Raw genomic sequence first — 12,950 nt, 5'->3', positions numbered from 1 at the left:
TCCAACTTGCTACGCACCGGAGCATGGCGACATGATCATGCTTGCCGGACACTGTTTCTGTCATCGCTGCGGCGTACTCCTGCGAACCATCTGGTACCAAAGCATCGTGCCCTGTGGCTTCGTGTAATCACAAGATAAGCATGTGTCCGGCGTATCGGTGGATGAGATCTTTGGACACGGAGTCTTAAGAAAATCCTCCAAAGTACTGAGGCATTGGACCGGGACGTGGCCGTGAAGGAGGGGGCCAATGCCGAACTGCCATGAGTCCCTTACCTGGAGACGAAGGGTAGGCTGCATTAATCCTTGCTGGGACTTTCGTCCTGTTCTCTATCTGTTCCTTGGTCGGCGGCGGCATGGGTTACACATGTTAGAGTAATATGCTTGTTGTATTATCAGGGGGCCAAAGGCCACAATATATAGTACATGTACAGGTGCACATATGCAGAAAGCCCCCTAACATATGGGGAAACTACAATAGACAGATATATACATCTAACACCCCCCCTCAAACTCATGGTGGATCGACAACACTGAGTTTGGAGAGTAAGAAATCATGCTGCACTCGAGTCTGTGCCTTCGTAAAGAAATCCGCCAACTGCAAATCTGAAGGCACATAATGAACCGCAACAACATCATCCCGTACCTCGTGCACGTGTGTAAAAAGCATCAACACCGATATGCTTGGTCAGCTCATGCTTGACCGGATCACGTGCAATACCGATAGCACCTGTACTCGTCGGACAAAAGTGGAGTGGGTGTCGTAACGAGACCCCAAAATCTGCAAGCAACCACCGTAACCAAGTCACCTCAGCAATCAACAAAGCCATAGCCCGCAACTCAGCCTCAACACTCGAACGGGAAACTGCGACCTGTTTCTTCGTCTTCCAAGCAACAAGCGAACCACCAAGAAACACACAAGTAAGCGAAGCGAACGACGATCCGTAGGATCACTCGCCCATGTAGCATCCGAATAGCACTCGGAGCCGGAGAGAGCTGGAACGGGGAAAGAAAAGGCGACGAGTGATCGTGCCGCGAAGATAACGAAGAACACGGAGAAGATGACTATAGTGAACAGTGGTAGGAGCTGAGACAAACCGACTCGAATATGAACAGGATAAGAAATATCGGGACGAGTGACAAGCAAGATAAACAAGACTCCCAACAAGATGGCGATAAAGGGTGGGATCGGGAAGAGGATCACCATCGATAGGACGAAGCTTAACATTAAGCTCCATAGGAGTATCAACCGTGCGCTCATCCCCAAGAGCAAGCACGAGCAAGAAGATCCTGAATGTACTTTTCTTGAGAGATAGAAAAACCATCAGAAGTGGAGGAAACCTCAATGCCAAGAAAATAGCGAAGAGGACCAAGATCAGTCATAAGAAACTGATCACGAAGACGAGCCTTGACAAAGGCAATATACTCAGGATCATCACCAGTAATGATCATATCATCAACATAGAGAAGAAGAAGAGTACGTCCACGAGGAGAAGTGTGAACGAAAAGTGCTGGATCATGAAGACTAGGAGAGAAACCAAGCAGCGAGTCACGACGGTAGGCGAAGCGCTCAAACCAGGCACGAGGGGCCTGTTTGAGACCATAGAGAGAACGTCGAAGACGACAAACCATCCCATCGGGAACAGAATACCCGGGAGGAGGCTGCATGTAAACCTCCTCACTCAACTCACCATTAAGAAAAGCATTCCGAACATCAAGTCGGGAGACGGACAGTGGCGAACAGAAGCAACAGCAAGAAGGGTACGCACAGTAGTCATATGAGCCACAGGGGCAAAAGTCTCATCATAGTCACGGCCATGCTCCTGCTGAAAACCACGAGCCACAAGACGCGCTTTATAGCGCTCAAGAGATCCATCAGAGCGAGTCTTGATTTTATAGACCCACTTACACGTGATGGGACGAACACCAGAAGGGGGAGAAACAAGATCCCTCGTCCTCATTGCACCTACTGTGGCAAGGTTGGCCACACTTCCTCCACCTGCTGGACGCGGGATCCCAGTTTACGTCAGCAGTTCCAGGATCGTCAGCAGGCTGGCTCTTCAGGATCTTCTGCAGCTTGCACTCTCTCGATCGGGACATTCTCGGGGTCTTCGTGGTCCGCTCGCTACTACGGACTCTTCCTCGCCGGCGCCGCTGGTTCCGTGGATCGGCTCTTCGGCACCGCGCGACCACCACTTTCTACACAGATCGGTACGTCCCCGTGGTATCTCGGATTCCGGAGCTTCCTTTCATATGACCTCCGAGTCTTCTATTCCGTCTCGCTCTTCGGTCTCTTATTTCTCCCTGTCCGTGTTGTCACGGCCGATGGTACCTCTATTCCTCGTTTCTAGTACAGGCACCCTTTCTACTCCCTCTTTCTCTCGTCCCCGATGTTTCTCATGTTCCTCGCCTTCAGATGAACCTTTTCTCTCGCTAGCCAGCTCACCGATTCCGGTTGTCGCGTCATTCTTGACGCCGAGTCTTGTGCGGTTCAGGATCGTCGCACACAGTGCCCTGGTTGGAGCTGGCCCTCGTAGCCGTCGGCCTCCGGGGCTTTGGGAGTTAGACTGGCTTTGTGTTCCTTCCGCTGCCACTTCATCTGCCAGTTCTCCTCCGGTTGTTGCCTCTGTTACCGGCTCTTTTCAGCAGTGGCATCATCGTCTTGGTCACCTTTGTGACTCTCGCCTGAATCCGTTGATTTTTTTTTTTTTTTTTTTTTTTGGAACTAAGTCAACTGCAGACGGAACAAATCAGGCCAAAGAGCAGAGCAGGCGGGCGGCGCCTGGGCGGATCGAAGCACAGGGAGAGCAGAGCGGGCCAAAGAGCAGAGCGGGCGGGCAGGCTCCCAGCGAATTCCAAGTAGACCGAAGAGCAGAGCGTCCTGGCGGATCGAAGCACAGAAGAAGTCGGGCGGCTTGGGCGGATCGAAGCGCAGCTAAGTCGGGCGGGATCCCGGCGAAGTCCTGGCGCTGAAGGGCGAATCGGGAGAGATCGAGGAGATCGAGGCGAATCGGCGCAGAGGCGAATCGGCGCACCGAGCGGGGGCGAGGCGGGCCGCGAATCGGGGCGAATCGGCGCACCGAGCGGAGGTGATCAACCAGATCAACCAGATCGGGCGAGCAGACCACGGAGGAGATCGGCCAGGGAGAAGATCGGCCAGAGGACGGACGACGGACAAGCAACGTCGGGCCGGGACTAGAGAATCAATTTTGCTCTGATACCATGTTAGAGTAATATGCTTGTTGTATTATCAGGGGGCCAAAGGCCACAATATATAATACATGTACAGGTGCACATATGCAGAAAGCCCCCTAACATATGAGGAAACTACAATAGACAGATATATACATCTAACAACACACATTGCCTTAATTTGGGCTTTGGCCTGTCTTGCTCTGGTAGTTTCGCTAAATTAATTTTAGCCGAATCTTTTCGTAGGAATTTCTTTTGTGTTTTTTACACAGCTTTGCCTGCTGTGGTTCAGACATCAGAGTCACAATGTTCAGCATCTTCCTCTCCTACATAAGTGTTAGCAAAAACAATGCAGGAAAAATGACTTTTTTTTTATAGAGAGCAAGCACTGATTTTATTAATAGAAAATAAATTTACCATGAATAAACAAACTTGAAGCTAAAAAACAGACCATGAAAAACAGCTTTCCTAAAAACTTTGCAGATAAACCCCTAAAGGGTTTCCCGGACCCAACGCCGCCGTGGATAATGATGAACGCTAGCAAGACGTCGAGAAACTAATCTCGCCAGACCTATAGAACGACGATTAGACCTAGTTGTCGATCTAAAGGATTGACAAGCACACATTGCCATCAAATCCGAGACACCACCATGAAGGTCGCCGCCGGTGTGAGAGTAGAGTTTCAGCATATTTATTGCTCAGGCGCCACTCCCACCACTCCAACGACACGCCATAGCAGAAAAGGCCTAATTACTAGGGGGGAACGGAGGAACGAGGTTCCTGCCGCCGGAGTGGCAAGTGGAGGGAGGTTGTTGTCGCCGCAATCGCCTAGGAAATGATGGAGTGGAAATGTTCCTGACTTTCACCTCTATTACCTATTGGGCCTCCATCACTGCATCAACATGCACAATCTAGAAGATAAAGACCTTGCTGGTGACGTAGAGTTGGAGGATGGCGGCACGATACCTCTTTTGCACTGGAAGCTTCTTCTGGTTACCTGGTTATCTGGCTTTAAGAAGGTGTACTCATAGTCTATGCCAACACACTTTTTTGGAGCGGTGTCGAGGTACTGCTCCTTCACCCAGCAAATCCACCTTTCCACCCTCGCTGCATGGAAGCTGAAGGCCACGTAGAAGGACATACCTTGCTCATAGAAACTGTACTCCCTCGAGGGTGGCACAAACACCATTGGAGCAGAGGCTTGGTATTCTTAGATTTTCATGCGCACAAAAGCGTGGACGAGATTGATCGATGGAGAGGAGAGAGGTTGATCTTCTCGTAATCTTAGGATTTTATAGTAGGATCCAATGTGAAAACAATTACATTTGAACACTGTGATCGATGGCAAAGATGCTACATGTACGCGTCAACGGAATAACATGAGGTTAGCCCCAATTAAGATGGTAAACACATGTAAATTTTGTCAGAACCTTTTCTACGCTACCGTCGCTACCTATGTTATGCAAATACTCAAATTAAGTAATTTCTGTAATCAACAACTCGAAAATGTTGCCATTCCAATATTTGGAACAGGAAATTGTTCTTTGTTTCGCCATGATTCTGCTACAAAGACTCCATCCAAATCCAAGTGCACCATGTAAAACGTGGTTTTCGTCAACGACCCGAATACTTGAGAGGGACATCTTCTCCAATCACCCGAGTATTATAATGGAGCATGCTGACCACGCTTTCCACCAACCAGATCAGCAACTAGTCCCAACGGAGCACATTTAAGCGTGCTTGCTCGCTCCCAGTCCGTTCCAGGAATGGCCATGGAGCTCCCCAGCCTGAAAATGGCGCCGGTCCTGCTGCTCTGCTTCTTGCAGCTGGCGGGATCGTCGATGGCCCTGCCGGCACTGCCAGGGATGGACCGGGTGCGGTGGCAGGTCGACAGGGCGAACCGCCGTGGCCCGTCCATCGGCCTCGTCATGTCCTACATCGACGAGGATACTGCGCTCCAGGCTTCTGGCTACTTCAGTCCTTGGAGTGTCCAGCCCTTCGTTGACCTCTACGGTGAGTCTCAGCCTCCCGTTTCTGATCCGAAGTGCTGACCTGTAGATTTAGCATATGGAGACTGGGTGAGCTTGATTGTTCCTAGTTGACTTTCTTATGCGTTTCCAAACAGCTACTAGCAGTGAGTGCAAAACTGCTGCTAACTGAACCCAGCATTCCAGCAGAGAAGCCATTATGAGAAGATAAAACTTCATATACAACTAAGAATGTGATGTCTTCTTGGGTGGGTACCAAGTATATCAACACTGAAGGGAGAACAATACAAAAAAAAAAAAAAAAAAATTGGCGGGTAGAACAATACAAATTTTAGAGATACTGAAGCTGTGTATATATGTGAAAACTTACTCTCTCGAGATTTGTATGATCTGCACTAAAGTTAAGACGTGAACTCCCTTCCAACATTAGCTTTTCCACATAGTAACTAATAGCTGCTGGATAAATTCTTACAAAGAGTTCCAGAAAGCTAAATTATATGTCATATACCAAAAGAATGTAGCAAACCACAGGAAAATATGTCAAAAAGAGATGGTCAGAACGAAAGATAAAATTGTAAACCAAGTATCCTGCTGTACTATAGTATTTTTTTATGACATGTTATTGATCTTGATATCCTGCTGCTAGGCTGATCTCTCATCCACATTCATAATGACATAATGTTCGGAACAGGTCTGTAGTTTGTAGATGTATTTAGCTTCTAATGGTGTCAGAATACAGTCTCACCTCATAGTATTTCAGGGCGAAGGTTTCACATCGGCAGTATTCGAGGTGTGAATGTTGTATATGCCCTGACAGGACAGCGCAGGGTACTAAACCATAACTTCTGCATTGCTATTATGTATTATCATTACTTCTACCATATGGAGGAGCTCCTTTAGATTTATCATAAGTAATCAATACATTACTTCTAGGCACTAAATTAATGTTCTTCCAGTTGAATGCAGCTGTCACCGTACAAACTCTCCTCGATATCTTTAGTGTGTCTGGTATTGTCCATTATGGAACAGCAGGAAGCTCTAATGATTCAATGTCATTTGGCGATGTCAGTGTGCCCAAGTTAGTTGCTTATACGGGCGCTTGGACATGGAAGGTAATCTCCTACTGTATATAGCTTCTACTCCTAATTTCAGATGTAATGCTGGTGAGTGCAGATACAGATCAAAGCAACTGCAATCTGTTCATTTTTCACCATCTGACACTCTGAAGTCACTACTTAACAAGACCAATGGTATTCTGATTTTGATTTTTCAGAGGTTCAAATCATTAAAAGAATCATCAACAGAACTAAGCTTTGCACAATTTAACGTCCCGAATGGAGGAGATAACCTACTAGGGTCTCTGAAATACAGAAATGAAGAGCTATACTCTGTTGGTAAGCCCATGGAAGAAGTTTTTTGGTTACCTGTAGATTCAGCATGGTTCAAAATAGCAGAAGGACTCAAGGTAAGAGATTACACTATATTTCAGCAGTATAGCAAAATACAGGCTTATGCATAGCGAAGTACAGCCTAAAACTTGTACTACTTGTGAATTTCTCTAGGTCAACCTTGAAAGATGCAATGACACTTTCTGCTTACCAAAAACCCCACAAGTGGTTCATGGGCTAAAAGGAGCATCAGCCGACATGTTTCTTGATAATGCAGAATATCGGAATTTTCTTTTCAGAGAATTTGGGGTATCAACAATAGATGAGGAGAGCGCATCTGTTGTGATGGTGAAGTTCTATATTTTTTCTCTAGTAGTTTTAACTCAAATATCTGCCAACATTTCAGTTCAATCAAATTTTTTAAAATATCACTAAGAGAACCTACTCACTATTTCAACAGACAGCAACATCTCCTGGCGTACCTGTGATTGTTTTCCGGGGAGTGTCTGATCTGGCTGGAGGGGAACCAACGTGGTCATCAACAAGCCTGATGAACCTCGCATCTATTAATGCACTTAAAATGGCAATCGAGTTCATCGCTACAATTGGCAGGCAGAAGTCAACACCATCAATACAAAGTTCTAATAACTGAAACAAAGACTGCCATGCTCACTGATCAGATCTGCAATGTAATTTTAAACAGTGCATGTATACTACATTCAGAGTGAGAAGCGATCCTTCGCTTGAAATTATGCGTAACATTCGAATAGAAGAATTAGAGTTCAATGTATACTCAATCGTAAGCATCCAATGTGGATCCACTTTTAATTGAATTGGGAATAGTTCTGGAACAAAATGGTGCATAAAATAATTTTTCAAACAAAAAAAAACACAGAATATTGTTACAGTTGTTGACTTTCATTACAAAAGACCAGATTTTGTCACATACTTGATTTCATCACAGAATACCAGATTTGGTTACATACTCATCTCACGATTCTGAAGTACACAAAATTGTAAAACATAAGTAATTTATTTAGTTATCAACAGATAAACCTCATCATCTAATCCCAAATGAGAATATAATAGCAGTGGTTGCTATGGTCAACAGCTTCCATGTGCACTATTTTATGAAGGTCTTGAAACGTGTACAGTACCAATGTAAACGGGCTGAAATCTACAGTATGTTCTGTGAGATGATCATTAAAGCTCCCTGGTGCTTCACAATCTGAGCCATGTAGTGATAATAAAGAAGGTATCTGCTAGACCTGGTACAAGCCCATTCAGATTTAATTGGCAGCTCTAAAAGTCTGAACATGAAGAAACAGAAACACATTTCTAAAGAATGCTACTGTTACACGATGTGAGCCACAGATAAAACTCAGCAAGTACCTTAATATACGTGCCAATTAGTTATGTTCACCTGATATTCTGATACTGTGATCTAACAGTCCTACTTGCATTAGCTGCATGAAGTTCTATCATCTCAAAATACGTATTTGGCCTTCCTTCAAACATTCACTACCAGTAGTCTCCACAGGAACATTTACCGTCCTTAAAATGGTGAAATCGTTGAATATCTCTCATGATAATTTCCCGTCCTGTCACTAGAGATATTAACTTGGTTGCATTGTGACAGTCATTACAGACTCGCAGGTTCTTCTTTATCTGAATTGTTGTACCAGGGGCTGTGCGAATGAGCCCATATGCAATTGCGAGCTTCTCACTATGGGTGTTGAGCAACTGTGCCTTGACATCATCTTCTACATCATGTATAGAATCAGTGTCTGGCACATAACCCACAGCTTTTATCTCATCTATTAGCTTAGCCAACCTTGCATATATATCCTTTGCCTGCTGGTGATTTGTGCTTCCGGAATAGAACGTATGAATCTCATTTTTGAGCTGAACAATACTCCATCCGGGACTCTTTTGGAGGCCTTTCTTCTCCATAGCAGTTCTAACCCTTGCAACATCCTTCCACATTGAAGCATTTGCATAAATATTCGCTAGGAGGACATGGTAGACCCCCTCTTCTGGCCCTAGCTCAAAGATCCTGTTGGCTGATTCTTCTGCTAACTCCACGTTCTTGTGTAACTTGCAAGCACCTAACATTGCACCATAAACACTAATGCCAGGATCAATAGGCATCTTTTGGATGAAAGACCATGCTTCATCTAGCTTCCCAGCTCTGCCAAGCAGATCCACAATGGTACCATAGTGCTCCATCCCAGGCTCCAGCCCATAGTCCTCCTTCATGCTCGAAAAATATTTCCGTCCTTCATCAACCAAACCAGCATGGCTGCACGCTGAGAGGACCGACAGGAAGGTTGTCTCGTTGGGTACTCTGCCAGTGCTTTTCATCTCTTCAAACAGCTCAACTGCGACCTTGCCAAAACCATGTGAGCCATACCCATGGATCATTGCATTCCATGTGATAACATGCCTCTCCCTTGCTGAATTGAAGAGATTTCTAGCAATACCAACACGGCCACATTTTGCGTACATGTCAATAAGTGCTGTGAGAACATACACATCCTGATCCAGGTGCAGCCTGATAGAGTATCCATGGATCCATCTTGCCTGCAGTGGATCTGAAATGTCTGCAAGAGCAGGAATGACACTGACAAGAGTGAACGAATCAGGTTTCACATTTTCCAGCTGCATCCTAGAGAAGAGCCTCACCGCATCATCTGACCTTCCGTTCTGCGTGCACCCGAGTATCATGGAATTCCATGAGATGCGTGTCTTGTAGCGCAACTCATCGAACACCTGGGCAGCAAGGTCGGTCCTCTTGCATTTGCAGTACATGGTGATCAGCGCATTCATCACCGACACATTGGAGTCAAGCCCAATCCTCACAAGTAGCTCATGGACGCGCCTCCCCTCATCGAGAAACCCTAGCTCGCCACAAGCATGCAATGCTGCCAATATAGACACATCAGTCACTTCTACGCCCTCTCCCACCATCCTTTTGAACAGAGCCAGAGCCTCTGTGGAATTCCCATTTTCAGCATACCCCTTAATCATGGCATTCCAGGACACGGAGTTTTTGACTGGCATCTGATTGAAGACCGCCCGCGCCACCTCAACCGCCCCGCACTTGCAGTACACGTCAAGGATCGCAGTGGAGACATTGACGAACTCATCGAATCCACCGCGGACCGCAAACGCGTGCACCTCGCGGCAGGCCCCGAGTGCCTGGGCGTCGGCGCAGGCAGGCAGCACGGACACGAGCGTGACGGAGTCAGGCCGCTCCCCGTCCTCCTCCTGCATCCTGACGACCATCTCCATGGCAGCCCCGGCGAGCCCGTTCCGCGCGTACCCCGCGACGAGCGCGTTCCAGGCGACGCGGTCCCGCACGGGCATCCGGTCGAACACCCTGCGCGCGTCCCCGGGGCGGCGGCACTTGGCGTACATGTTGGCGAGCGCCGTCGCCGCGAGGGCCTCCGCCACGAGCCCGCGCGTGGCGAGCTGGGCGTGCACGGTGCGGCCCGTGGCGAGGTCAGAGCGCGCCGCGCAGAGCTTGAGGAGGGAGGTGAACGTGCGGAGGACTGGGCCGGCCGCGGACGCGGGTGCGGAGGAGGACATGGCGACGAACGCGGCGAGCGCGCCCGGAAGGTCGGAGCGCGCAGCCGCGGCCCTCAGACGCGCGTGGTGGTCGGAGGCGGCCGTCCCGCCGGCGGGAGGAGACGGCAGCGGCGAGGCCGAGCAGAGCATCACCGCTGGCTCCCTCTTCCGGTGTATTATCTCTTTGGCAGCTCAGAAATCGCTTGCACGAATCTCAAATTTGATTGTTTTTTTTTTTTGGAGCAACCGGCAGAAGCACTGCCTTTTCTTAAAGAGGAAAATTTGGCCAATTTATAAGGGAAACTGACCAAAAACCGTACAACCCAAACGCCACACACCGGTCCCGAGGCCGCGCACCACACGAGCCGACAACACTCCCGCCCTAGCAAGAGGCATCACTCAAAGAAAGCTCCCGGAGCCGCCGCTCCGACGTCCACACCGGTCCCGAGATCGCGCACACTGGCGAGAACCGGAAAACAACCGAAACACAACACACCGGCCCCGAGGCCGCGCACGCTACGAGCCGACGACACTTCAGCCCAAGCAAGAAGAGACGACACTCAAAGACACAAGAGATTCGGAGCCGCCGCTCCGACGTCCACGCCGGTCCCGAGACCGCGCACCTGTCTAGCCGGCAAAGCTGCTGCCACGCAAAGCAAACCAAAACTTTCCTAGCAGAGTACCATACCTCCAAGACATCGCCCCCAAGGGGGAGACGACAAAGACGCCGCCGATGCCCGCTCTAGCGAAAGCCAAAGCTCAGGTTTTCACCCGGAGAGTCCGAAACTTCACACGACGAGGGAGGTGAAGGAGCTCCTCGACAATGCCTCCATCGAGGGGAACGACGTCCGAGGACACCGACATCGCCGGCACCAACTGAAGTGGATGCAGTGCTTTCGCGCGGAGTTCACCTAAACCCAAGTCGTTGAAGCCGATCCACCAAGGCGAAGAAGATGTGCCCGCGTCGCAGCTCGCCACCGCCGCCACACGAAGCCAAACCGTGCCATAATGCCACGGTGCTCCAGGACAAGCCCTTCGGCCGCCCAAACAGTCATGCCCTGCCGCCCGCACGACCAGGGCAGAGCAGCAGAGACCTCCACGTGCCGGAGCCACCGCTCCGGCCTTCACGCGCAGCAGCAGAGCGAACACCTCATATCGACTCGCCACCCACCGCGGGGCACCGAACAACACCCCGACCACCCGAAGAGCGGCGCCGCCGCGCCGCCGTCCAAACGCCATGGCACACCTCCACCATGGCTGCAGGTGCCAGCGATGGCAACCTGCCACCTGCAGTGGCCCACCAAAGCCGCCAGGTCGCCGACGAATCTGGGGCAGCTACCACACGACCACCGTGTCGAGGCATCCCCGAGATCCATCAACCTCCACGCAACCTCTGCGTCGAGGCACCACCTGGCTGCCACCCACCCAGCGCCACTACGTTCCCGGGGCCACCGCCCCGGCCTCCCCGCCGCCGTCAACCGCGCCCAGACTCAGAAACGAGGTGGTAGAGGACCACCATGGGCCAAGTCCGCCACCGGCAGCCACACGCCAGCGAGTAGACGCCGCAGCCGCCAGCGTCGAAGACTCACGCCGGCCAACCGGGACCAGGCAAACCGAGGCGCCGGACCACCACCCGCCGGCGGCGCGGAGGTTTCCGCCCCCGGCGTCGCCTGGGGAGCGACGCGAGGAGCGGGTTGTAGCGTTTTTATCGAGAGTATGCCACCTAAGTCACAAACCCTGTTCCGAAATGTGTTCCTTTTTAAAAACGGAATTGCTAGTTTACGAAGCTACATTGTGATTTTATTGCAAGTGAGATGTTGCAACTACGAAAAAATGTTGAACCATTAGATTTGCTTCGTGATCTTGTTAATGATAAGTTGCAACTAAAATTTGAGAACGTTAAGAGGTAGTTACACTTTTTTTTAAAGCTAGGAAGCGAAGGTAACAGATTTTTCACCTTAGTTGCAAAAAGGAAAAGAACAAAAAACAGACGAATAGTTCCTTTTTTACTTTTTAGGCAACTATGGCAGATATTAACTGGCCTGAACATTTTTTATTTAAATTATCAAACTAAGAAACAAACACAACGGCCGCAGAAAGTAGCACACAACACTTGGTAGAAACAGGGAACACAAAACCCGAAAATAAGCAATAACATAGATAATACGAGTAAGCCTTATAGTTCAAAGCACCAAGCTCCGTGGAAACATACCGAGCCTAACAAGATGAAGTATAGTTGGCTCAGTCGAAGACCATTCGTCCTGCCAGTGCCCAGCATAACAAGAAGATGTAGTAGGTATGAAGTCGTCTTGCATTTTCCTGGCGTAGTGGACGTCGAAGGAAATAACGACATTTTATCAACATGTTGCATCACTTGTTTATGAAGGAACCTCAATGTTTATTGACCGATATCAAACAATATTGCGGCCCCAGACGTTTTTAGAGTTGAGTATCGAGTCTTTGTTGGCTGCAAAGAGCTCCATTCCCGGTGTCCCCGATTCTCAAGCTAAGGTATTATCTCTTTTTTCCGTATCTATTATTGTTGCTAGGTGGTGGTGTATGAGACACTTGGTTAAGCTGGTTGAGCTCACCAACCCACGGAGCAGAAAGAGAGCAGTAAAACACACTTGATCGTGTTGGAAGAATTGAACAGAGAGTTGTGACATATTGTGTGCAAAGCATGAGTGGGTGAGAGTTTGTTGTAGCCTTAGGTGAAAGATGCATGATAATATATATGTGGAGAAAGAGAAAGCATTATCTATGTGGTTGGTGAGTAATTCAACAAAATCTATATTTTCATATAAATTCATTCTGG

General features: G+C 48.8%; 2 protein-coding genes across 4 annotated transcripts; one reads left to right on the top strand and one right to left on the bottom strand.

Annotated features, from left to right (window-relative positions):
- Positions 1-4,570: 4,570 nt before the first annotated feature.
- LOC124684944 (pentatricopeptide repeat-containing protein At1g11290, chloroplastic-like) lies at positions 4,571-10,285 on the bottom strand. 3 transcript variants are annotated; one of them, XM_047219203.1, is made up of 2 exons: positions 7,958-10,285; positions 4,571-7,164 (listed from the first exon to the last, which is right to left on the bottom strand). In XM_047219203.1, exon 1 carries the CDS (start codon positions 10,283-10,285, stop codon positions 8,087-8,089), a length of 2,199 nt encoding a protein of 732 aa, XP_047075159.1. In that variant the 3' UTR covers positions 4,571-7,164; positions 7,958-8,086. The 3 variants fall into 3 exon arrangements, with proteins under 3 accessions (XP_047075159.1, XP_047075157.1, XP_047075158.1); XM_047219201.1 differs by lacking the exon at positions 4,571-7,164 and adding an exon at positions 7,763-7,833; XM_047219202.1 differs by lacking the exon at positions 4,571-7,164 and adding an exon at positions 7,763-7,833 and having other exon boundaries at positions 7,989-10,285.
- LOC124684946 (bark storage protein A-like) lies at positions 4,895-7,421 on the top strand. The gene is made up of 6 exons (XM_047219204.1): positions 4,895-5,202; positions 5,938-6,005; positions 6,134-6,289; positions 6,451-6,642; positions 6,740-6,913; positions 7,026-7,421. The coding sequence occupies exons 1-6, from the start codon at positions 4,956-4,958 to the stop codon at positions 7,215-7,217; spliced, it is 1,029 nt and encodes a 342-aa protein (XP_047075160.1). The 5' UTR covers positions 4,895-4,955; the 3' UTR covers positions 7,218-7,421.
- Positions 10,286-12,950: the final 2,665 nt, after the last annotated feature.

Source organism: Lolium rigidum, chromosome 1 (genome assembly GCF_022539505.1).
Source record: "Lolium rigidum isolate FL_2022 chromosome 1, APGP_CSIRO_Lrig_0.1, whole genome shotgun sequence".
In the NCBI taxonomy this organism is placed as follows: domain Eukaryota; kingdom Viridiplantae; phylum Streptophyta; class Magnoliopsida; order Poales; family Poaceae; genus Lolium; species Lolium rigidum.
Note: the sequence above shows the minus strand (reverse complement) of the source record. Positions and strands in the feature narration are given on the sequence as shown.